General features: G+C 38.9%; 1 protein-coding gene and 1 long non-coding RNA gene across 6 annotated transcripts in view; both read right to left on the bottom strand.

Moving 5' to 3' along the window:
• The window catches only part of LOC127425793 (sodium/calcium exchanger 1-like), an 80,884-nt gene extending 57,551 nt beyond the window's left edge, over positions 1–23,333 (bottom strand). For 4 of the 5 annotated variants that reach the window (XM_051672040.1, XM_051672042.1, XM_051672043.1 and 1 more), the window contains exons 1-2: positions 19,269–19,503; positions 11,821–13,678 (exon numbers count right to left, since the gene is read on the bottom strand). In XM_051672040.1, the coding sequence (XP_051528000.1) occupies positions 11,821–13,640 (1,820 nt within the window). In that variant the 5' untranslated portion in view covers positions 13,641–13,678; positions 19,269–19,503. Of the gene's footprint in view, positions 1–11,820; positions 13,679–19,268; positions 19,504–23,217 lie in introns of those variants that run through there. The other variant, XM_051672041.1, reaches the window with a different exon arrangement.
• LOC127425799 (uncharacterized) lies at positions 1,715–7,805 on the bottom strand. The gene is made up of 3 exons (XR_007894698.1): positions 3,978–7,805; positions 2,362–2,992; positions 1,715–2,150 (listed from the first exon to the last, which is right to left on the bottom strand). It is a non-coding gene; the product is annotated as an uncharacterized LOC127425799 (long non-coding RNA).
• Positions 23,334–26,032: the final 2,699 nt, after the last annotated feature.

Genomic DNA, 26,032 nt, shown 5'->3' with positions numbered 1-26,032 from the left:
TTAACAAGAGGAATACGACAACTGTAGCCAAATTCCTTGACATGTCTGTGTGTGGTGGCTCTTGATGCCTTGACCCCAGCCTCAGTCCATTCCTTGTGAAGTTCACCCAAATTCTTGAATCGATTTTGCTTGACAATTATCATAAGGCTGCGGTTCTCTCGGTTGGTTGTGCATCTTTTTCTTCCACACTTTTTCCTTCCACTCAACTTTCTGTTAACATGCTTGGATACAGCACTCTGTGAACAGCCAGCTTCTTTGGCAATGAATGTTTGTGGCTTACCCTCCTTGTGAAGGGTGTCAATGATTGTCTTCTGGACAACTGTCAGATCAGCAGTCTTCCCCATGATTGTGTAGCCTAGTGAACCAAACTGAGAGACCATTTTGAAGGCTCAGGAAACCTTTGCAAGTGTTTTGAGTTGATTAGCTGATTGGCGTGTCACCATATTCTAATTTTTTGAGATAGTGAATTGGTGGGTTTTTGTTAAATGTGAGCCAAAATCATCACAGTTAAAAGAACCAAAGACTTAAACTACTTCAGTCTGTGTGCATTGAATTTATTTAATACACGAGTTTCACAATTTGAGTTGAATTACTGAAATAAATGAACTTTTCCACGACATTCTAATTTATTGAGATGCACCTGTATATCTCAGCACTGCAAATTTGAAATCAGAAATGTAACAGCCACAGAGTTCAAATCAACACTTTCCCAGTGTTTATATGCAAACCACCGGACAAGTGTTAAATTAACACCTTCTAATGTGTTGACTTTTTGAGAACACTGCAACAGTGTTAATTGACAAACTCCTAGAGTGTAAAATGTTAACACCAGTTTTGGAGTATAAGGACACTGAATTGGAGTTGATTCGAGCTTCTAATTTAACACCGAACCAGAGTTAAAGTAACACTGAATAGTAGCAGTTTGTGCTCAATTTTAAATGTAAAATTTTCACTCAAATAGTGTTGATTATTCATTACAGTATCCATTATATTGCACCGAATCCTGGGTCACCTACAGCCGCCACCTCCGCCTCCTTGAATGTTTCCATCAGTGCTGCCTCCGCACCATCCTAAACATCCACTGGAGTGACTTTGTCACCAACACTGAAGTCCTCAAACAAGCAGGGATCACCAGTGTTGAGGTCATGCTCATGAAGATACAGCTATGCTGGGCAGGGCACATCTCCAGGATGGAGGATCATCGCCTGCCAAAGATCGCACTGTATGGTGAGCTGTCCACTGGCTACCGTGATAGAGGGGCACCACAAAAGAGATATAAAGACTCCTTGAAAAAGATCCTCACCACCTGTGGCATTGATCACCGCCAATGGGCATCACAAGCTGCTGACCGTGAAAGCTGGCGACGTACAGTTCACCAGGCCACTGCCACTTTTGAACAAAACAGACGGGCCAGCTTGGAGGAAAAAAGATGGCGAAGAAAAAACCGGGAACCATCAGCAGCACCCACCACAACACAGACATCCCCCTGCAGTTTCTGTGGACGGACGTGCCTGTCACGTATTGGGCTTGTCAGCCACCAGCGCACGTGCAATTGACATGGACATCCCCCTTCCTAAATCTTCGCAAGCGAAGTCAAGCCAACAATGGTAGGTATTCCATGTAATAGCTTACATTTGCTCTCCACACCCAACCCCACTCCACAAACCACTCCATAAAACTAAAACTGAAAGAAAAAAATGCATTTATTGTTTCTTCTACATGCAGTACATTTTTTACAGAGCACTCAAAACATACTGTATATGACTGTATGAGGTAACACATAACTGACTCGTCCAAAGAAAATGTCTGGTACAACATAGAAAAGTGGATTTGTTCCACACAACTTAATTTTAAAGGACTTTTAGTACTGCAATGGACCAGGCAGAACTGAAAAGTTGAGCTCTTGTTTTAAAAACATAAAAAGCATGAAAGTGCTCTACAAATGTTGTCTCCATTTGTGAAACAAAGTTAATCTTGCCATTTGTCTTACCAAACAATGGCATCTTATCATCAAAATCAGTCCCAACAGTAATATTCAACAGTTTCTTGTCCATCACAACATAAAAGCTGCTGATTGTCTTCTTGCTGGTCCCTGACAAAGGTAATGCTGCTGATGTCCCTCATGATTCTCAAAGTGCTCTTCTAGGCTCCTGCAAGACAAAGGAAAAAACTAAATCCCATACAATGAGTTACATAATCTTATACAGTTTTAACTCTGTGTTATTTTTCATATTTCAGTAAGTATTTAAATCACCCTGTGAAAAACAACTCTATGATCTATATTTAAGGGTAACGTGTTAAATATTGGGCGTGATTCAACTCACTAAACAATCCATTTAAATTTGGTCAATAACAGTGTACCTGGACACTCATCCAAGGATTCGGTGATGTATTGGCTTCTGGCAAACTTCAGCAAACGTTTAAGCACTCCTAAGAGAAGTCACTGCTTGTCTGAAGATTTTGTCTTTATTAGAAAGTCGGCCACTTTTTTTTTTCCTCCCCAATTTGGAATGCCCAATTCCCAATGCGCTCTAAGTTCTCGTGGTGGTGTAGTGACTCGCCTCAATCCAGGTGGCGGAGGACGAATCTCAGTTGCCTCGGCGTCTGAGACCGTCAATCCGCGCATCTTATCACGTGGCTTGTTGAGCGCGTTACCGTGGAGACATAGCGCAGTTGGAGTCTTCACGCTATTCTCCGCAACATCCATGCACAACTCACCACGCCCCCCACCGAGAGCGAGAACCATATTATAGCGACCACAAGGAGGTTACCCCATGTGACTCTACCCTCCCTAGCAACCGGGCCAATTTGGTTGCTTAGGAGACCTGGCTGGAGTCACTCAGCATGCCCTGGATTCAAACTCATGACTCCAGGGGTGGTAGTCAGTGTCTTTACTCGCTGAGCTACCCAGGCCCAGTCGGCCTCTATTTAAGCAGTTTGGCAGCTGTTTCTGGTGCAAAGAGGAGGCTGAATGCTTGAGTATGTTTTTTATCTGTATAAAAAAAAAAAGTGGATTCACCTTTAAGTGGATTCAATTTACAAACATTGCCATGAATATCTGGTCAGATTAATTATTTAATGAATGCTTACATCTATTGTTTGTGAATCAAATACCATGGTGAATAATTGATTAAATTATATGAAACTTTCTAAAAATTTAACTTTCCTAAAAATGCTTCATGCTTAAGCTTAAAACCAGTATTTCAAGAATGTATTCAACATGACAGTTTCATCTTCACTGGTGTGGATCAATGACATTATCTCTTTAAGGGATAGTTAACCCAAACATAAATACTCTCTCATCATTTACTCACCCTCATGCCATCCCAGATGTGTATGACTTTCTTTCTTCTGCAGAACACAAATCAAGATTATTTGAAGAATATTTCAGCTTTGTAGGTCCATACAATGCAAGTGAATGGTGACCAAAACTTTGAAGCTCCAAAATGCACATAAATGCAGCATAAAAGCAATCCATAAGACTCCAGTGGTTAAATCCATATCTTCAGAAGCGAAATGATAGGTGTTGGTAAGAAACTGATCAATATTAAAGTCTTTTTTTTACTGTAATTCTCCACTTTCACATTCTTCCTGTGTTTTGGCGATTTGCATTCTTTGTGCATATCGCCACCTACAGGGCAGGGAGAAGAATTTATAGTAAAAAAGGACTTAAATATTGATCTGTTTCTCACCCACACCTATCACATCACTTCAGAAGATATAGATTTAACCACTTGAGTTGTATTGATTACTTTTATGCTGCCTTTATATGCTTTTGGAGCTTCAAAGTTCTGGTCACCATTCACTAGCATTGTATGGACCTACAGAGCCGAAATATTCTTCTAAAATCTTTGTTAGTGTTCTGCAGAAGAAAGAAAGTCATGCACATCTGGGATGGCATGAGGATGAGTAAATGATGAGAGAATCTTCCTTTTTGGGTGAACTATCCCTTTTAATTGGATTTCATCCGTACTTACCAATGGGATCACTTTCTACTCTGGAATCCTTGTGGCCATCCTAAAGGCTAAAAATAAAAACAAACCTCTAATTAATTGGTTTCTAAGTTCTATTTTTAAGATGAACACAACACCATTATCATGGTCTCAATTAGCAACTGTTAGATACATGTGACTTAATAAATAATACAAATCATAAGGGTTGCCAACGGTCGACAAAGAGGGGTCTCCCTTCAACATTGAACAGGTTTGCATGCGTGTTAGGAAACAGGACGTTCGCCGGCTGGGGCTTTTGAAGCTGCTTTAACACACTGTCTAGCTACACCAGGCACGCATGTCCATTGACACGACGTGACGAAACGGCTTAAGGCTGTCTACATTGGACGCATCGAAGCAAACTTTCTAAACCGTTTTGTTGGCAGGAAAACAGGGCGTGTAGTGCAAAAAGGAGCATGGCATCTGTTTACTCTCACAGCTTCATTGATTATAATGGGATCTATCTGCTTTGACACAATGCTCGCATCCAGTGAAGGCAGAGAACAATGGGCATTCATTTCGGCCAAAATACGAGACTTGCCAGGTAATACTGGACAGTTGGCAATATTAAATAATAAATAGTAGTGTTTACCTGATTCTAAGAATGTGCGGCTGCTTACAGTGCACTCAAATTTGCCTAAACTAAGACAGATATGTGGTGCAACCTAGGCGGAATTCATTTTTCCTGCGGGAACATTTTTTTGGCGTAACATGCCCGGACGTACACAACAAATAACTACTTAATGAGAAAAACAGCTAAATAATATACCCACAGACGTTAAAAATCTCTTTAATACACACTATTTTATGACCGAAAGTAATGGTCAAGGACATCTTCGGATAGTTCAGGCCTTCTAGATGTCGACGAATAATTCGTTTAAATGTAAATTTGTTGGCGTATCTGAAATAATTAAACTTACATGCAGAGATTAACACATTTCGATATAAAATGTTTAAGAAATGCAAACTTTTAAGTAGCTCTACTCACCAGTTGCTGCTCTCTGCGATGCGAGGGAAAATGACATCTGGACAATTCCTCAGTCACGCATCACTGCCCAAATGCCCGGATGTTTAAAATATCACTGGCACGTGTTGGATACCTGTAACTCTGTGATTTTACACCCACAATACCAGTTTCTAACACCAAATAATGTTAATCTCACAAAATCTACCACCAGAATCTCAACACTCTACTCTGAAATGCTTGAACACTGACATTTTAACATTGGTGAATTTGCTGTGAGGGTGTAAATAAGATAACTCCAAAAAACGTTGTTTTGTTCCTAATCATGTTACCTGTAACTGAGTACAATTTTGTGTTGATATGACAAAGCAATCCAAAAACATTATAGCATTACATAAATAATTTATCCTAGTGTCCAAAAACGTCTCCAAGCATCCAAAAGCCTCTCCAAACAAATAAAACATAATAATTGTACATAAGAACTAATTATACAACATTAACTAAAGGTATACTCTCTCTCCAGAGCATGCAGGCATGAGTAACAAGATCTCATTCAGTTCCATTCTGTGCCATTTGAGTCATCATTGAGTCTGTGTCATGTACTCTGCGCCATCTCCTGGTGGTCATATGTAATTAGAGGGAATGATCCTCTCTGCCCATATTTGGATGACTTCCACCTCTGGTTGCAGCGATCTGAATCCTAATATGATTGGTTTAGCGCTCCATGATGCTGGACAACATACTACATCATTTCCGATAATGTAATCTGATCCATGAAAGCTAACGTGTTTTTTGCCAGATAGCACATTATGGCCACGATTTACTAATTAGCACAAATAACAGGGGCTAATTTTCTTGTGCAATCTATGAAATTGCTTGTGCGCGTCGTGAGCATTTTGCAGGTGATTTACTGAGAAAAATCGTGCAAATAACTACACGTGCAAATATGTTGGACACACCCTCCAAAAGGAAGCTTTTGCATGTGGTACTTGCCCCAAATGCAATTACAGTACAGCTCTCACTAAATACCATTTTATGTTTATTCAATATGGCATTTATATTTTTATTTATAGGATTGTATGATATCATCATAAAATATCTGCTATTGACACTCTTCACTTGAAATGTTCATAATTCACAAATAAAATACAATATTATGTTCACGTTATAAATGACTTCCATTATATAAGTTTGACTTGTGATGTATTGTATGTTACAAGTTTATGTTATGGCTGTTTATAAGAAGATATTGCTTTTGTAACTTTACTTAAAGCAAAGACAACTTATATGATAATGTCATAAAGCCTTTTAACTGTTTACACTATACAGCACTAATATGATTAACTTTATTAACTTCTGCTGCGTTAAAATTGGATGTTGCTTGTGTTATATAATGCATTATACTCTAAAGTATAACTACGAATAGGGGAAGTCTTATAATGTATTATAACTGTAGTTATAATTGTTTATGAGAAGTTACAAGTCATTCTAAGGTGTATTATGAGACATTATGAATTCAGTATAATGCATTTGTAATGCCTTTACAATGCGTTATAAATATGGGCTTCATAGAAAGTGTTACCATTTTTTTTTTTTTTTTTTTTACAGTTTGGTGACTAGTAGTGCAGAAACGACAAACTTCACCTTCATTCTATTAATCAAGTGGTTGATCAAAACAGACTGATCTGCTAATGAAAATTTAGGAAAAGCATGAACAACACAAACAAGCATTCAGCACGCATGGAAACCTCTGGCAATAATTCGGATTAGTCATAGATGATCGTGAGATAACAACAAGCCAAGAGGGGCAACCTAATATGATTAATAATCCCAGCAGAGATGGGAGCAGTGATTTAATGGTGCACCGCAGCTGACTCCATCTACTCTTGCCTTGTGCAACGAGTCACATGAAATCAACTGACGGGCTGTGTCTGGGCACCTCTGAGCTGGCAGTGGAAACTGGCGACAGAAGGGCTCTCTCTCTTCCACGGCGGGAAAAAAACATGCTCCAAAAACATAACAATGAACCCTGGAGCATCTTTCCTTCTCTTACAGAATCAGGACATAGATTTGGACTATTAAAAAAAAAAAAAAAAATGAAGTGAAGATCTGAAAACAAATGTTTTGGCCACTCTGTCATTCCTTCAACTCGTCAATGGCAAACACTTGTCTTCATTTCAGAGTGCTCATATAGACACATACTGCCTGAGGTTCTCTGTCACGTGATCATCTAAACAGCTCTGGGCAGAGGCAAGAACTCTTGCAACAGTGCATGAGGACACGTGTCCTGAAAACAAAGGTCACGTTGCTTCATCTTACTAAAGACCAGAGAAGGGGACTCGAGTTAGAGACTTGGACTCGAGCCTCACTTGAGTCGCATTTTAATAAACTTCAGACTCGACTCCAGACTCAACCTAAAATGACTTCAGACTTGACACAAAAGACTCGTGAATGCTTCAAAAATGACTAGAGTCTTTTAACCTTCACTATTAATATCTTAAAGGAAGAATTTGTGTTTTATTTGTATGGTTTTATAGCATCTGCTTCACATTTCCCCTTGTGTCATGATCGATCGGACCCTTATCATAGAATTCGATGATGTATTTCCGCGTTAACCCCTAAATGTAATAAAAGTCCCATTAAACTGGATGGCACCTGCTGTGCCATTTGTGCTCACATTTGGTTGTGCCCTCAGAAGCAGAAACTTCAGGAAGAACACATTCTTAAAGGTTAGTCTCATTAATTAACACACAATGCTAGCTAATATTGTGCTGTAGCAAACATTGGGTAGTGTAGCTACATAGCTCATTAGGATCACCGACGCTGACCAGAGGTTGCGTCAATTTAAACCTAACACTTTTATAAATGTTTTTGTACTATATATGCCACCTCCTAACACCCCCCCCCTCCCCCAACCCCTGTCTGTGTGTTTGTTTGTGTGTGTGTGTGTGTGAGAGATTTGTACCGTATTTTAGTGTCTTGCAATCAGCAGTTTGGCAAAGTAATACACACAACTACCTAACTGAATCACATACCTGAAATCAGCCTGTTAGGAATGATTGTATATGCTGTCATGGAAACCAATCAGGCTCGGTAGCCCCTAGCCATTAGCTAGCTATCCGGCTAATTTAATATCGTTGTGTACCGAACAAGACAGCACTGACAATGCAATACAACAGCTGTCGACTGAACACAACAACAACTCTGATATCACCATTGCAGTTTATTTATGCACTATTAGTTCAAAGTTTTTGCATGATCCATAGCACTGTCACAGGCATTAAAGTTTTCTTCTGGTAATGTTTATTAACTGTTGACAATCCAGTTTATGGTGCATTACCACCACCTACTGAGCTGAGCTGCGTTTCCCAAAAGCATCGTAAGCCTAAGTAGATCGTAAAAGCCATTGGCGCCAATGGTCTCTACAATCAACTTATGCTTGCGATGCTTGGACAGAGAAACGTCACAAGAAATTCGTTCAGTGGAGTCAAACATCAGCTGAAGATAATGAAATTGGTTAAATTTAATCAAAAAGAGGCCACACACCTTATTTAGGATGAAATCCTAAACTGAGTGTACTTTAAAGATAGCGTACCCTATGAAATTTACTTGTACACAATCAAGTTATGTTTAATTCATTCTTGAGGTCTAACAAACATGTGGAATGCAGTTCTGCCCCCATTAATGATATGAAATGTATAGTATATATCATGATAAATATCAATATTGAACGATATGAAAAAATATTGCAATAATTTTTTTGGGCCAAATCGCCAGAAGAGCTGGTTTGAGTATTTCTGTAACTGCTCTTTCTGATCTCCTGGGATTTTCATGCCCAGCAGTCTCTAGAATTTACTCCGAATGGTGCCAAAAACAAAAAACATCCAGTGAGGGGCAGTTCTGTCGATGGAAATGCCTTGTTGATGAGAGAGGTCAACAGAGAATGGCCAGACTGGTTTGAACAGACAAAGTCTACAGTAACTCAGATAACCACTCTGTACAATTGTATTGAGAAGAATATCATGTCAGAATGCTATTGTAAGATGGGGGTTGGTGCTGTTTTTGCAGCATGAGGGGGACCTACACAATATTAGGCATGTGGTTTTAATGTTGTGGCTGATCGGTGTATATATACAGTACATATATAGTACTGTGCAAAAGTCACATTAGATGTTGTGTATATACACATACTGTATACGAAATGTTCAATACCTAGCTAGGTCACAGCAGATATTGAATCTATGATCACTTTTTGTTCTCAATATCTAATTTTTCATTTAGACTCTTCTAACTTGCCTTTCCTGTTAAAAAAAGACCAGTTTAAACCAGCTTGAATATGGTTTGGTGCTGGTCTAACTGGTGGACCAGCAGAGCCATAATGTTCACCTGCAAAACTTAGTTGGAAGTATTACTGGTTTGGTTTAGCTAAACAGCTTGGTTGGGACACCAGCACACCAGAATCCCATCCAAGGGACCAGCATTATTTTCTTACCTATTTCACCCATTTTCTTTGAATGCCAGACTTTCCTAAAACATACTGTGATTAAATGTGAGCTTACACTGATTTGAAACAACTTCATTTAAAAATGTTAACTGCCAGTTAGTTGCTGTTTCCAAGTGGGACCTACCCTCTTCTCTGAACCCATAGTCAGACTGGAAACCTGTCCATATATGGAACTTGATCTGTAAACACATCCAGCTAAGCGTGGTTTAGATCGTTCACTTCAAAGCAATCCGTTTACCTCGGTTTACATTTGTGAATGTCTTTCCATTAATCAGCTTAAAATAAGCGCAAGCCGGGGACCTTTTCCATTTCAACATCTTAGAGCACATTCAGAGCTGTTTATCTTTTGCGATGTAAATCTTTTATTGTTATATCCTCCCTCCCATGGAAAATGTCTGGTGTTCAAGCCACCTTGTCAAGTTCGTGATATACCAATAAATGATTTGATGCTGTGTGCCACAAGAGTAGATGGGTGAAGAGAGTGTTTTCCCTGCCAGAAGTCTTAGTTGCAGAGCCAGATCTCAAGCCGAGCATTGCAATGGTTATGGAAATGTAATTAGTTTCACAAATGAGCCGTTCTGGAAATCAGAAACATTCTGTGGCATGTCTCAACACAGATTAAGCATCCAACTGGTGGAAAGCTTTTACTTTTGCTCATTCACTACAAACGAAATGCTTTTTCATTCAGTTCAGACTTCAAAGACCACATTATTTAAAGCCTTTAATGAATGGCAAAGGTCTGTTATTGGAGAAACTTAATCACTTCAACCAATAAGAGACTCTCTTAGTATTTTTGATCCAGCTTAAGAGTTTTGCATGGCATCTTAAGTATATTAGACCCAAATCTGAGGTAGAAATGCATGCTCCTGCAATGACATATTGATTATATAATTCTGACCGTTTTACTTCCTTAAAGGGATAGTTCACCCACAAACTCTGTCATCATTTACTCACCCTCATGTTGTTCCACAATGCAAAATAATAATAATAATAATAATAATAATAATAATAAATCTTACTTGCAAGATAAATTTACTTCAAACTTTGAACCATTTATTTTAACCAAAAATGACATTAGATCTAATACAATTTTGTAATATTTATGCTTATAACAAGAAAAAACTATTTGCCATCTATTTAAAAAAAAAAAAAAAAAAAACATTATATATATATATATATATATATATATATATTCAAAGGTAAAACAAGATTCTTTTTCTGGCCCCATTGGCAAATTTTTTTTTTTTTTTGTTTGTTTTTTGTTTTAAGCATAAACTCAAAATAATTTTGATAGATGTCTCTGAAAGCAAGACCTAGTATCTTATGTCATTCTGTTTCTCAAGTTATTTTTCTTGTTTTAAGGATGTTTAGATATTTATATTGGAAAATAAGACAAAAATGCTCAGTTTATGTTTCTTCTGTAGAACACTAAAGATGTTAGTCAGAATTGTAACCTCAGTCACCATTCACTTTCATTGCATCTTTTTTCTGTACAATAAAAGTGAATGGTGACTTAGGCTAATATTCTGCCTAACATCTCCTTTTTGTCCCACCGAAGATAAAAAGTAATTTCATTTAGAACAACATGAAGGTGAGTAAATAATGACAGAATTTTCATTTTTAAGTGAACTCTCTTTTTAATTAATTCAGTTTTGCTGTATACAGTATAATGGGTATAACAATGAATATACTGGTATACAATGCAGTTTTTGTAGATCTAGGAGAGGCTGTTATATAAATATCCAGGATAGGAAAAGCTACTTATTAATACAGGATTCTGAAATGATCAAAATGGACACATAAGAGTTAGCAAAGCTATTGGGAAATGAGGGGGTGAAGAAGAAAGCAACAGGAGAGTTGCAAAGGAAAATGAGCAAGAAAAAAAGTCCTCAACAGATACATCAAGGGGAAAAACAAGATTATCAAGATTAAAGTGATAGCTCAACCAAAAATGAAAATTCTGCACCATTTCCAAACTGGTATGACTTACTTTCTTCTGTATAACACAAAAAGAGATGCTAGGCAAAATGATAGCCTCAGTCGCTGTTTACTTTCATTGTAAGGAAAAAAAAAGATGCAATAAAGGTAAATGGTGGCCAACATTCTGTCTAACATCTCCTTTTGTGTTCCATGATAAAAAGAAAGCCATAAAGATTTCGAAAAACATGAGAGTGAGTGCATATTCATGGTGCATATTCATGATTGATGAATTTGCATAATTAAAATTTTTGTGGGTGTGCTACTCAATCAGAAGTCTATGTGGATTCCACTTTGAATTGTGAAATAATTTGCAATCCAATATAAAGTTTGTTACTTTGCACCAACCACACATTTTGAAAAGGAAAAAAAACAACACTTACGAAATCTCATCATTCTGGAACTCCAAGACTCCATGGGTATCTTCAAAGTCCTCTCCTCCACCTTTCGCTGTGCCTTCAATGGTTTTATAGGGAACAACAACAACTCCACGCGCTCCGGAGGTGCGCACCACCTTCACTTCCATCATACCAATGCTTTCACTGACATGAACCACTGGTTCCTCAAATGTGAAGATGCCAGCATGGTCATCATCAAAGATAGTCACAGTAGCTGTTGATGGAAGGCCAAGACCGGCTAACATGTCCACATGATTGGCGCCGGGGTTCCCATTGTCCGTTCCTTCAGATATGACCTTGACATTGCTGAGATGGACCAGGAAGTGTTCATCTTCTTCGAAAATGTCATCGTCAATGATGTCCACTCGGATCTCCTTTTCGGTCTCGCCTGGTTTGAAGATTATAACACCGTCAGTGAATTGGTAATCAGAGCCTGCATTGGCGGTGCCATCCTCAGTGCGGTAATCCACTGACACGGTGTTTGTCAAGTCGCCACCACGTCGTACCACATTCAAAGCTACGCTTCCGCAGTTCTCGAGACACTGATATGTGCCGGGGTCAAAGAAGATCTTGGATGAAATATCGTTATCAGAGACTTCTGAGCGAAGTTCGTGGGCGCCAAACGCTTTCCTGGCTTGGTCTGCAGCATGCTTCTTCAGAATATTGCCAGCACCAGTCATAAGCCTGGTGGCCTGACAGCGGTAGAATGCACGACTCTTCTGTTGATGGCTGAGGACTTGATAGTTGGCGAGTTCAATCAGCTGCTCCATCTCTTTATCTGGATGTTTTTGTTTCAGTTCCTTCAAAATTCTGGCCATTTCTCTTCTAGCCTCTTCCTCATCCACGTCTTTTTCTTCAATATCCATCGTGCCATCTACGAATTCCTCGCCGTGAGAGTTAAGCATCCCGCTGTCCATTTCGATATCCGCCTTCGACTGCAGTTCTGGCTCACCTTCTGTCTCAATGATCATTCCTCTTTGTTTTCCTACTCTGTACCGTTTGTAAACATATTTGTAAAAGAGAAGTCTGCGGTCTGCAACCCAAGCGAACAGGACACAAATAGGAAAGAAGAAGAGAGTGAGGAGTCCTTCCCAGACCTCGACGATACCTGGAGAAATCACTGCCAGGATCAGATAAAGCCAAGTATATGCAAAGACACTCCAAGAAGCCGTGACGAAGAACACCCTCAGGTGCTTGACTTTCCGATGCTCTCCTTCTGGTACCACGGAGACACAGAGACCAATGATGACAAACATGTTAAAAGCTGCACTTCCCACAATGGTGTTTGGGCCAAGCTCGCCTGCGTCAAAGTTGTGCCCACATACTTCAACCACAGAAAGCAGAATCTCTGGGGCCGACGAACCCAGAGCCATGAGGGTAAGATTAGAGACTGTTTCGTTCCATATTCGAACAGTAGTGGTTGTGGTTTCACCGTTGGGCTTCTTGATGGTGATTTCTTTCTCCTGGGATGTGATGACCTCAATGGAAGCCATAAAGCGGTCTGCAATGATGGACACCCCCAGGAACATGTAGAACATACCAACAAAATACACAGTGGCTCTCGCCAACTTGTCTCCAAAGGATGGGTTCTGTGGAGTCCACATTGGCAAAATCACCCCCTCTTTGCACTCAGAACTTCCACCACAGGTCTCAGGCTGAGAAGTTTCGTTAGGAGATACATCTTTATCCAAGCTCGATTTGGAGCTGCCGGCAGTGGCTGGTGTGAGCTCGTGGGAGAAAACTAAGAGGACGATGCTGAGATTGAGAGCGAGAGAAAAATAGGATGAAGTCCCAGATTGGCCCATGTTCCTGGTGAGGTATTTTGTTCCTGCTCTTCCTTACCCTGCGCAGAAAGAAATAGTGAGGAGGATTGTTTAGCAAGATGGTTGAGCAGAATTAAAGGCAAGATGGAGCAAGAAAAGTGCTTGAGATCTTTAGCTAATGCACTGATTGTATAAGCAAGAAAAACATTTAAAAAAAACTGGCTAAACCAAAACCAGTTGCTTGTCTGTGCAAGCATATCTGATGTATACTAATCATTCAGGAAAACACACACACTTGCACAGCAGCTTTATGACACCCAAAAGAAGCACGTGAACATAACTATAGTGTCTAATTTCTAGCATGTGATGCCATTTAATAAAAATTTTCAATTATGTGCAAGTCAAACTAAAAATAAAAACATTAATAGGCTGATGAAGAAAACACTTTTAAATGAATAATCAGGATTTAATACCCTAAAAAAAAAAAAAACATTCCACCCAGAAATTGCTAGTAAATTTCCCAGACCATATTTTCAAGTGAAGGCTACACATCATTCTTGGTGGCTTTAATTAGAAATTCTCAAGTAAAATGTACTTTGCAATACTCTGCTTCAAGTAAATTTTACTCGCTCTTTGTTCGTACATTTTACTCAAGCAATGAATGAAGCACTGAATTAAGCCATGCTTTTAAAAGTTTACTAGCATTTCAATAGCCACGTTTCCACTATCGGGCCAAATGAGGGTGTGCTAGTGCGTGCCAGGGCCAGTTGCGTTCCCACTGTCACTTCCAGGACTTCATCGTGCCTTCTCAGGGCTTTCTCGGGGCCAACAGCCAATGGCCTTTGGCCTGCCAATTACCTTTGGGCAAAATAAGGCCCAAATAAGATTGAGGCGGGTTCAATGTCACAGGCATTGAGTTTCGCAGAACTTGTAAGGATATGTATCTAGCACACAACGGTACAGGTTCAGAAAAAAAAAAAAAAAAAAACGTGGGCACAGTAAAAATCTATTAAAACGGCCAATGGACAAAGCAGTGCCCAAAGAAATTACTTTCCTTGGTGAACTTTTATAGATGGTGTGCTGGGACATCGTCCCACTGTTAGTGGAGATTGCTGGGGACACCATGGCAGTTACCGTCATTGAGTTGTTATCACTAATTTATCTTGTTAGCTAGCTAATGTTTACATTCTATATAAACTCGATATTCTAGATAACTATATAGATGATACCTCTGCTTGAGCTTCCCTTTTGCTTGCGAGTTTGAAATGAGCAAGGTGTGTGATGTTGGCACCAAGGCGATGTATTAAGGGCAGGTTTTAGGGAAATGATGCGGGGCTATTGACCAGATGGTGGGAACGCAGATCGATTTTGGTCTTGCGGCTCAAGGTCCAAGGCTATTGGCCCCGGCTGGCCAGTCGATAGCCCTGGCTCACACTGGCGCGATAGTGGAAAAGTGGCTTATGGTACCACATGACACATGGAAGCCTTCCACAGGGAAGCATGCTATGTAGTCTATTAGACAACATCACCTTGCTTTAATGGCAATGAAACAAGATCCCGAGCTGTGCATATAAACCTGAACACTTGGTACACAACCTACAATGATGGTAACAATAAACAAAGAATTTTTTTTTATCATGAACAGGGCTGCATTTCCCAAAAGCATCGTAAGCCTAAGTAAATCGTAGAATCCATCTTACGATTCATCTTAGTTTTGCGGCCCGTTTCCTAAAAGCATCGTAACTTAATTAGTACTTGAAAATGCTTGTAGATTAACGAGTGCTCTGGAGTAATTGTAGAGTGCTAAGAACATCGTAAGGACATAGACTTATGCAGACACCTGCAGAACAATCGCAAAATTACACCTAATCCAATTTAAATACCTATAGCTACACTTTATGATCATTTAAAATATCATTATACATACATTTTATTTTATTATTATTTTTAACCGACAAGGCTAATAATAATAACAATAATAAATGCAGAAAATGGTTAGTCAATATTGGATGAACAGATAAATTAATAAGTAAACAAATGGCGTTATTTGCGGACTAGTTGGTAACAACAAGGTGGTTGCATGATTGTTGCAGAGAACTGTAAAAATTACAATCAGAGAGAGAAGGAAAAAAGTCAATAACTTGCTGCTGTGCATGAAAATAATCCGTACAGTATATTGGCTCCTCATTCTCGTCTCCTCTTCCTCTCTGACACCTAAGGGCACTCTCGCCCACGCCACGTGTTGTGTAGTACTGCACATGTTGTGTAGCATTGCTGTTACCGTTATCACTTTTGGGGGTAAAGAGCAGATCTCCCTTTGATTGGTGAATGTCCCTAAAGCACAGCTTCCACGCATCTCCTTATTTTGCACTCCGCAATAACATGGTGAACCTCGTTATATTCAATGAATGCTTGTTGTCATTAGCAGGACCGTACACAGGGCATCCGCTGTCTTCACTGATCCTGGAAGATTTAATCTTGACCCACAGAGTCAATTTTGAAAACGAAATATTAAAATGCACATCTGGTGAATGAAGCAGTGATTTTGTAAAAGAAATATATCGTTCTGCAAAACAAAATGCAATTATGTGGTGAATTAAGTCATACATTTAAAAAAAAAAAAAAAATATATATATATATATATATATATATATATATATATATATATATATATATATATATATATATATATATATTTTTTTTTTTTTTTTTTTTTTTTTTCTTCCCAATTTGGAATGCCCAATTCCCAATGCGCTCTAAGTCCTTGTGGTGGCGTAGTGACTCGCCTCAATCCGGGTGGCGGAGGACGAATCTCAGTTGCCTCCGCGACTGAGACGGTCAATCCACACATCTTATCACGTGGCTTGTTGAGCGTGTTACCGCGGAGACCTAGCGCATGTGGAGGCTTCACGCTATTCTCCGCGGCATCCACGCACAACACACCACGCGCCCCATCGAGAGCGAGAACCACATTATAGCGACCACGAGGAGGTTATCCCATGTGACTCTACCCTCCCTAGCAACCGGGCCAATTTGGTTGCTTAGGAGACCTGGCTGGAGTCACTCAGCACGCCCTGGATTTGAACTTGCGACTCTAGGGGTGGTAGTCAGCGTCTTTACTCGCTGAGCTACCCAGGCCCCCCCTAAGAAAATATTTTTAAATATTTCCAGTGAGGTAAATTACAAACGTTTTTAAAGTTACACAACAAATATAATAAGCATGCAATGACAAGCAGCACTATGGTCAGATTTCAGCACTTCACGTTTATGGACAGCGTCTCTCTTAAGTAGCACTTAAAGCACGTCCTCGCACATTCATGTTAAGCGCAGATTTGGGAAACGCACATAAAAAATAACGAACGTTCATAAAATCGCTCATAGAAAATGCTAAGATCAATCGTTATTGGGAAACGGTACCCAGGTCATTTTGAGTAGAAAATGAACTTTAGACTTCACAAAACAAAATGTTATCAAATGTAACATAAAAATCAACAACATAAAATTATGTAAATAAACAATTCACTATATATCGGTCAGCCTCAATCTGCTATATATCATCTGCAGATTGTTCAAAATGCTGCAGCTACATTTTTTACTGTGATTAAAAAGAGGGATCACATTTCCCCTGTATTAGCTTCTCTACACTGGCTTCCCGTTAAGTTCAGAATTGATTTTAAAATGTCAAGGCCCTTTCTGGCCTTGCACCTAAATACATTAGTGACCTTCTGCACTCTTACTCTCCTCCAAGAAAGCTCAGATCAGGTAATCAGCTTCTTTTATCTGTCACCCGTTCGCGCTGCAAGTCAAAGGGTGATCGAGCCTTTTCTGTTGTTGCTCCAAAACTTTCGAACAGCCTGCCCTTTCGCGTAAGGTCTGCACTATCTTTAGCTATTTTCAAATCAGCCCTTAAGTCTTATTTTTTATTCATTGTCTTTTGACAATATTTAATGTACTGTTTGCTGATCAGTTTTTTTATTTATTTTTTTATTTTTTTATGTAAAGGTTGCATTTTTACAATATATTGTTTGGTTGTTTTTATATGTTTTATTTGTAAATTGTACATTGATACATGATGATGCATTATAAAGATAACAAACAATCACAAATAACATCTGCCTAGAGCTAATAAGCTAATATGTACTTATTTGCATGTTTGAATTGAGTACAAATGTAGAATTTATTCAATATTTTCAAGTTAACGCCTAAACTAACTTTTTCAATGTAGAAAGTACTTTTAATCTTCTCTGCTATATTTACTTCACCACAAAGTGCAAGTTAAGCTCAACTGACAGCATTTTTGGCATAATGTTGATTACCACATGAATTTATTTTGGCTAGTCCCTCTCAAAAATCTGTTACAGTGAGGCATTTACAATGGAATTCAATGGGCTCAATCCATAAATGTTAAAATACTCACTGTTTTAAAAGTATAGCCACAAGATGTAAACAATATCAAGCCAAATTCAAGTTTATTGTCATTCCAGCCATATAAAAGTATACAGTGGAACGAAATGTCATTTCACCACGACTGTAGTGCAATTTTTCAAAAAGTGACAATAAACAAACATTAATAAACTGTGAACAATACACATAAAAAAATTACATAATAATACATACCAAACAGTGGGGGTCGGGGGATGGGGAGACATAGTGTACACATGGTGTACAACAGTATTTCTCAATCTTTTTGACTCCAAGGCCCCCCACTGTTGGAGAAAATATTCGAAGGCCCCCAGTGTAGGCTATTAGATATTCATATTATAAGATATATCTATTATAAGATATTTCCTTAGATACTTCTACTGTAATGATGACAAAGCTTGTTTTTCAAAGTTTTTTAATGTAAGAAATTACAAGCGTAAATAGATTAAAGCAATTAATCGTGATACATTTTGTGATTCCAGAAATGTCTAGAACTGTATTATAATAATCTACCTTATTTTAAATAATATTAAAAGATCTTGAGGCCCCCCTGGAAGTGTGTTGAGGCCCCCAAGTGGGTCCCGACCCCCTGGTTGAGAACCACTGGTGTACAGTACAATACAATAACAATAGTACATATGAAATATGCACGTTAACATGATTTTAGTGCGATAAAATCACTTACTAACCCCATCTGTGTAAAGTTATATCCAATTTTTCAACTTGTAGCCATGACGACGTAACACTGTAAACCCTAAAATGACCATAAAAATTATTTCAACAACTTTACAACTCAAATAATACACGAGTTTTAACAGAAGAATTAATATAAGTGCTTTTATAAAATTATAAACTTCACATTTCTACCTTTAAACCCTCCAAACGTTGGCCCCATTGACTTCCATTGTAAATGCATCACTGTAACCCAGACTTCTGAGTCGATGTTTGTTTTGTTTTTTGTTTTTTTTTTTGGTGGTAATCAACATTATGCCACCAATGTTGTCGGATGAGCTCAATATATTCTTTTAAGAAGTGTTTTTGAATGGAAAGATGTGCACAGCTGGTTTTTGAACTTGACGACGCAGATATTTGTGCCTCAAAGATGATTAATCTCTGCAGATTTACAAATACTAAAAGAATTATGCTGAATCACACTTATTAATGAAGGTAAACAAATACACAGACATCCACAGACAGGCTCAAACATTCATATCTTCAAATTCAGCGCAAATAAACATTAAAATGTACCTTTCAAAGCTATTTTTCCCTCAGCCACATGTAGATGCAGCTGCGGAGATTCAATCAACCGGACCGTTTACCGGCTGCGCTCATTCGCAGAGTAGCGGGACCGTTCACTCTCATCTTCTACTAGTGTAATCTCTCCCGTGTTAGTGAGACGCGCTTCATCCAGAGAGTGTGTGGCGGAGAGTTGCAGGCTACTTTTCTGAAGTGCTGTAAGCATATTTTCCGATTTCCGTACGGATTTGCATGCCTGACCGGAGGAGGGGGAGGCTCCGCTGGGACAGTGCGGTGGCATCATGCCAGTCCGACACATGCAGAGGAGAGATTGAGACTGAGAGAGCAGAATGACACACGATGCAATACTCTATATGGATTGTTCGGGTAACACTTTACATTACATTACAGTGGCCATCCAGTTTTACACACATGACATGTGATTAGCCTGCTAGAGTTCAAATGAAAATAAAAAATGACTTATATTTACTGCTATAATAATAAATAACATTATTATACATTTTAAACAACATTTTTTAAACCAAAAATACTATTCTATATGCTAACCTAACATATACATACTATAGAGTAAAATAAATAACTTAAAATTGCGTTGTAACATGTAATAACATAATATCACATGTAATAACGTGTAATTACCTTCACAAAATAAGTACATTAGATGTAGTTACTATTACTCAATATTTACACTTAGTAAATACAGTAGCATGAGCAATGTAATGTAAAGTGTGACCATTGTATGTTATATACGTATAATAATGACGCAAACACCCCGCATGTCCTTCATTTATTGCACATCTCAAATATCCTTGTTTAGAAGCAAACACTAAATGAAAATATTTTTTAAACTTATATTTAGTGTTATAATAATAAATAACATTATTATACATTTTAAACAAAAGTTTTTAAACAAAAAATACTATTCTATATGCTAGCCTACTATATGCATACCAAATTAATAACTTGAAATTGCATTGTAACATGTAATAACATAATATTACTTGTAATAACATGTAGTATAAGTACCTCCACAAAATAAGTACATTAGATGTAGTTACTATTACTCAATATTTACACTTAGTAAATACAGTAGCATGAGCAATGTAATGTAAAGTGTGACTATTGTATGTTATGTACGTATAATAACGACACAAACACCCCGCATGTCCTTCATTCATTGCACATCTCAAATATCCTTGTTTAGAAGCAAACACTAAATGAAAATATTTTTTTACTTCTATTTATTATTATACTAATAAATAACATTATTTACATTTTAAACGTGTGACCATTGTATGTTATATGTCAATTCTGTATACGTCAGAATTTGTCTCAATCAAAATAAGCTCAAATGGCCATAACATGTTGGATAAATGAGGTTGATGTATATTTATTGCTGATTTAACATTTAAAAACGTCTGTGTTGCAATATTTGGCTATATTAAACTGGCAGTATAGAGTCTTGCCATGCAGCTCAGTCTTTGTGTTCGTGACATTGAACTGCAACTGCTGAAAAGACACTTTTGTGCCCTGTCTTGAGTCAGTGTTATGCCATGCCAGGTCATATTTGCCAGTGATGTGATCTCTGATGTGATGTGTCTCACTGCGTTAGGCCAGTATGACCTGAAGGGCGTCCATTAATTTGAATCATGTGTCTTATTTTGTCAATGGTTCCTGAGATGGAAACAATGCAGATGCAAACTACTGGAAATGCAAAATGCACACATACATTAGAAGCTGCCTTGCATACTTGTTGTGCATGATGTGATTCTGTGTGCAATTGGTTTTGAGGGTTGACTTGAGATTAAATAGCACACATAGAAGAGATGAGAAAAGGAAAGATATAAATAACATCCTATGCATGGTCCAAAGTGTACAAGCATGGAAATGGTTGCTTTTGGTAACATCAACAAAAACACAATGTCATCATTATCGAGAAGAGAGGTAATGGAACTCTCCCTCTATATCATGATGCAATTTTATATTGTGGTAAAACACTAAAGGAATATTCCAGGTTCAATATAAGTAAGCTCAATTGCAGCATTTGTGGCATATTGTTGATTACCACAAAAAAATATTTAGATTCGTCCTGCCTTTTCTTAAAAAAAAAATAAAAAGCAAAAATCGAGGTTACAGTGAGACACTTACAATGGAAGTCAATGGTGCCAATTTTTGGAGGGTTTAAAGGCGGAAATGTGAAGCTTATAATTTAATAAAAGCACTTACATAAATTTTTCTGTTAAAACTCATGTATTATTTGAGCTGTAAAGTTGTTTAAATCATAATTTTTTACAGTCGTTTTAGGGTTTACGGTGCTATGTCATCATGGCAACGAAGTTGTAAAATTGGATATACAACTTTACACAGAAAAGGTTAGTAAAAGATTTGATCACACTAAAATCAGTTAACATGTATATTGTTTACATCTTGTGGCTAAACTTTTGAAACAGTATTTTAATGTTTACAGATTTGCCCCATTCACTTCCATTGTAAGTGCCTCACTGCAACCCAGATTTATGCTTTTTTTTTAAAGAAAAGGAAGGATGAGTAGAAATTATTATTATTATTATTATTATTTGTGATAATCAACGTTATGCCACAAATAGGCATGTCCTTCATTCATTGCACATCTCAAATATCCTTGTTTAGAAGCGAACACTAAATGAAAATATTTGTTTACTTATATTTATTGTTATAATAATAAATAACATTATTATACATATTATACAGTTTTTAAACAAAAAATACTGCTCTATATACTAGCCTACTATATACATACTATATAGTAAAATATATAACTTGAAATTGCATTGTAACATGTAATAGCATAATATTACATGTAATAATATGTAAGTACCTCCACAAAATAAGTACATTAGATGTAGTTGCTATTACTCAATATTTACACTTATTAAATACAGCAGCATGAGCAATGTAATGTAAAGTGTGACCATTGTATGTTATATACGTATAATAACGACGCAAACACCCCGCGTGTCCTTCATTCATTGCACATCTCAAATATCCTTGTTTAGAAGCAAACACTAAATGTTTGAATACAGCTTGCCATGAACTTTACATCTTGAGGCCTTGCTGTTTTTGTCAGCATTCGTGTTGTAGAGGCCTTAAAATGCGGTGAGCTCACCGCTGACTCAGTGAGGTGTTTTATTCCCCCTCTAAGATGACTATTTCAGCTCATAATTCCACAGACATGCCTATCTCTCACGGCTGACCTGACTGGCAAATCCTCTCCATCGTAAATCAAATAAATAAATAAGCAAGAGCATGTTGTTACTTGCTCATGGGCAGTATGCATGTTAAAATGAGTTTAGTGTGATAAATCGCTTCCTAACCTTTTCTGTGTAAAGTTATTTCCAATTTTACAACTTCGTTGCCATTACAACGGAACACTTTACAGCTCAAATAATACACAAGTTTTAACAAAAGAATGAATGTAAGTGCTTTTATAAACTTATAAGCTTCACATTTCTGCTTTTAGATCCCCCAGAAATTGGCCCCATTCACTTTCCATTGTAAGTGTCTCAGTGTAACCTCGATTTTTGATGTTTTTAAGAAAAGGAGGCACGTGTTATGCCACAAATGCTGTCGATTGACTTTAACTTTTATTGAACCTGGAATATTTATTTAATTATGTACCATACAGTACAGACTTCCTGAAGTGGTCAGAAATGTCCTTAATTAATGCATGCCAGCAAAGTGCTCATTGAGCACTGAAAACGATCGCACTGAAACAATATGGCAAAATAATGGGAAACGTATTCATTAATGCAAATGTGGTCACTCGAAGTTAACTTAAAAATCTTGCAGTTATTAGACACAGACTTTAAACCATCCAAACCATGGTGGTTCATCCAATAAAATTTAAATGCAGTTCTGCTTACCTAAGAGCCCCCTAAAACAATCAAGCATTTGGACTCACCTCTGTATTCCATGTGGTGCAAGCGAGAGACTGTCTAGGAAGAGGAGTTGTGGCCGATAACTTGTCTAAATTTAACAGAAACAGGCATTGTTCCTGGCCCGGAGGGCCCGGTGATTGCCTCTAAACATGGACAGCATAGTTGGGTTGCTGCTTATCGTTCTCCTCTCTCTCAGCTACTTCCATACAAGGCTGTGCTCGGAGCCTGTCACTTGTGAAGTGCTCCTATCTGCCAGCTTCTTGTCGTTAACTGACACATGCAAGATAAAGGGGCTCCGCTGGCAGGTAGTGTTCTTCTCCCTGTGTGTGTGGGCATACTTGTGTGTTTGTGAAGAAGGCAGGAATGCATTGAGCATGTAAGAAGCACCCCTGGTGATTTTCCACAGTTCCCAGGACCCCAGTTGGAGGACATGACATCTTCTGATCCCGTGAGATATCCTGAAAGGTTTAGAGAAGCTGGCCTATGTCCTTGAGTTGGAATAAGACCAGATGATGTTTTGATTGACAAACTGAAGGCACATGACATGAGACTCTAGTATGGGAACTGCAATTTTCATTCTCAGTGGACTTCCTGCCAAAGTCATCATCATCATCATCATCATCATCATCACTGTATACGGTATCTTTTTATGGTTTGTTGACATTGAGTGTGTTTACATGCACATTCTTACACCGATTATGCTTAATAAGTCTACAACGTACAGTAAACATCATAAACAGCATTCCTTTATCAGTTCAAAGCCATACAAAGTTTTAAAGGAATATTCTGGGTTCCATAAATATTAAAGGGATAGTTCACCCAAAAATAAAACTTTTCTCATCATTTACTTACCCTCATGCCATCCCAGATGTGTATGACTTTCTTTCTTCTGCTGAACACAAATGAAGATTTTTAGAAGAATATTTCATCTCTGTAGGTCCATACAATGCAAGTGAATGGTGACCAGAACTTTGAAGCGCCAAAAATCACATAAAGGCAGCATAAAATTAATCCACATGACTCCAGTGTTTGAATATATGTCTTCTAAAGTGATGCAATCACTTTGGGTGAGAAACAGATCAACATTTCAATCCTTTTTTACAATAAATCTCCACTTTGTGAAAATGTATAAATCTAAAAAATCTTTGTTTGTGTTCAGCATAAGAAAGAAAGTTAAACACACCTGGGATGGCATGAGGGTGAGTAAATGATGAGAGAATATTCATTCCTTTAAGCTGAATTGACAGCATTTGTGGCTTAATTTTAATTTCCACAAAAATCCGCAAGGGACGCTCAGACTCACCTGCTTGTCAGAATCCCTATGTGAAGCTGTATTCATACCCTCAAATCCCTCATCCTCCATTTCCCAAGGTTTCATCGTCTTCCTTTGTCATCCTGGAGTGGCGATCCTTCAGCCTTCTCCCTGGGAACACGAACTCTGTCATCCTAAGCCAAGTGACCAAACCCTCTATCACTGTTGACTTACCTGAAAAGTATCATCTTCAATAAAGCTTCCGTGATTGGGTTCAACCTGTCATCTGTGTCTGTGTGTCATGACAGAAGACTAAACCTCAACAATGAACCCAGCAGGAGAACCTACTAGGAGCATGGAGCTGATGGGCATGTTTATGGAGTTGTTCAGACAAGATCTTCCTCTTCAGGAATATTCAACTAAGTTTTGTCAACTCGCAGCAAAAACCACATTATCTGACTCCTACCTTAGATTCATTTTTCATATAGGACTGACCTTCCACCAGTGTACAGCTCTTCCGGAGGTGGGGAATCTTTCTTTTCTGGAATATGTGCGAGCCATGCTAGCGATCCATCATCTCTCACCATTACCGACACGCTGGACAGAGGAGGTCAATCCCATCACCACGACCCACAAGGTGACTCCTCTCCCAACATTCCCCCTAAATAAAATTTTTTTGGGTCATCAGCAACGACCACGGAGGTCACGTTCCCCGCCCATGCCTGCCATGGTAAACGAGTCAGTGCCCATACCTGCCACAGTTAATGAGCCAGTGCCCTTGCCTGCCATGGTTAACGAGCCAGCGCCCATGCCTGCCATGGTTAACGAGCCAGCGCCCATGCCTGCCACATTTAACGAGCCAGCACCCATGCCTGCTATGGTTAACAAGCCAGAGCCAACGCCTGTAGCCTTGACCTTCCCAGAGCCAACGCCTGTAGCCTTGACCATCCCAGAGCCAACACCTGTAGCCTCGACCATCCCAGAGCCAACACCTGTAGCCTCGACCGTCCCAGAGCCAACGCCTGTAGCCTCGACCATTCCCGCAACAACGCTCCCAGCTGTCCGGAAGAGGAGGAGATAGAAAAGAACTCCTGCTCCCCAGTCAATGCTAGCACTTACATCCATGGAGACAGTTCCCCGGTCACTTCCTGTGCTCTCGACCACAGAAGTCAGTTCCCAGTCACTACCAGCCTTCCACGGCTCTCTGCTCCCAGCCTTCCACGGCTCTCTGCTCCCAGCCTTCCATGGCTCCCAGCCTTCCACGGCTCTCTACTCCCAGCCTTCCATGGCTCCTTCATCCAAGCCTTCCATGGCTCCTTCGTCCAAGCCTTCCACGGCTCCTTCGTCCAAACCTTCCAAGGCTCCTTCGTCCAAGCTTTCCAAGGCTCCCTCGTCCAAGCCTTCCATGGCTCCGCCTTTCTTGGCTCTGCATTCCTTGGCTCCACCCGTCGAGCCTCTCCTGTCTCCGCCTGCCTTCGTCAAGCCTTCCACGGCTTCACACTCAGAGTCTTCCACGGCTCCGCCCTCAACTCCAGAAACTCCACCTCCTATGGCTCAGCCCACTTCACCATGGTCTACAGCTACTA

Source organism: Myxocyprinus asiaticus, chromosome 35 (genome assembly GCF_019703515.2).
Source record: "Myxocyprinus asiaticus isolate MX2 ecotype Aquarium Trade chromosome 35, UBuf_Myxa_2, whole genome shotgun sequence".
NCBI classification, from domain to species: Eukaryota; Metazoa; Chordata; class Actinopteri; order Cypriniformes; family Catostomidae; genus Myxocyprinus; species Myxocyprinus asiaticus.
This window is presented reverse-complemented; position numbering and strand designations above follow the sequence as displayed.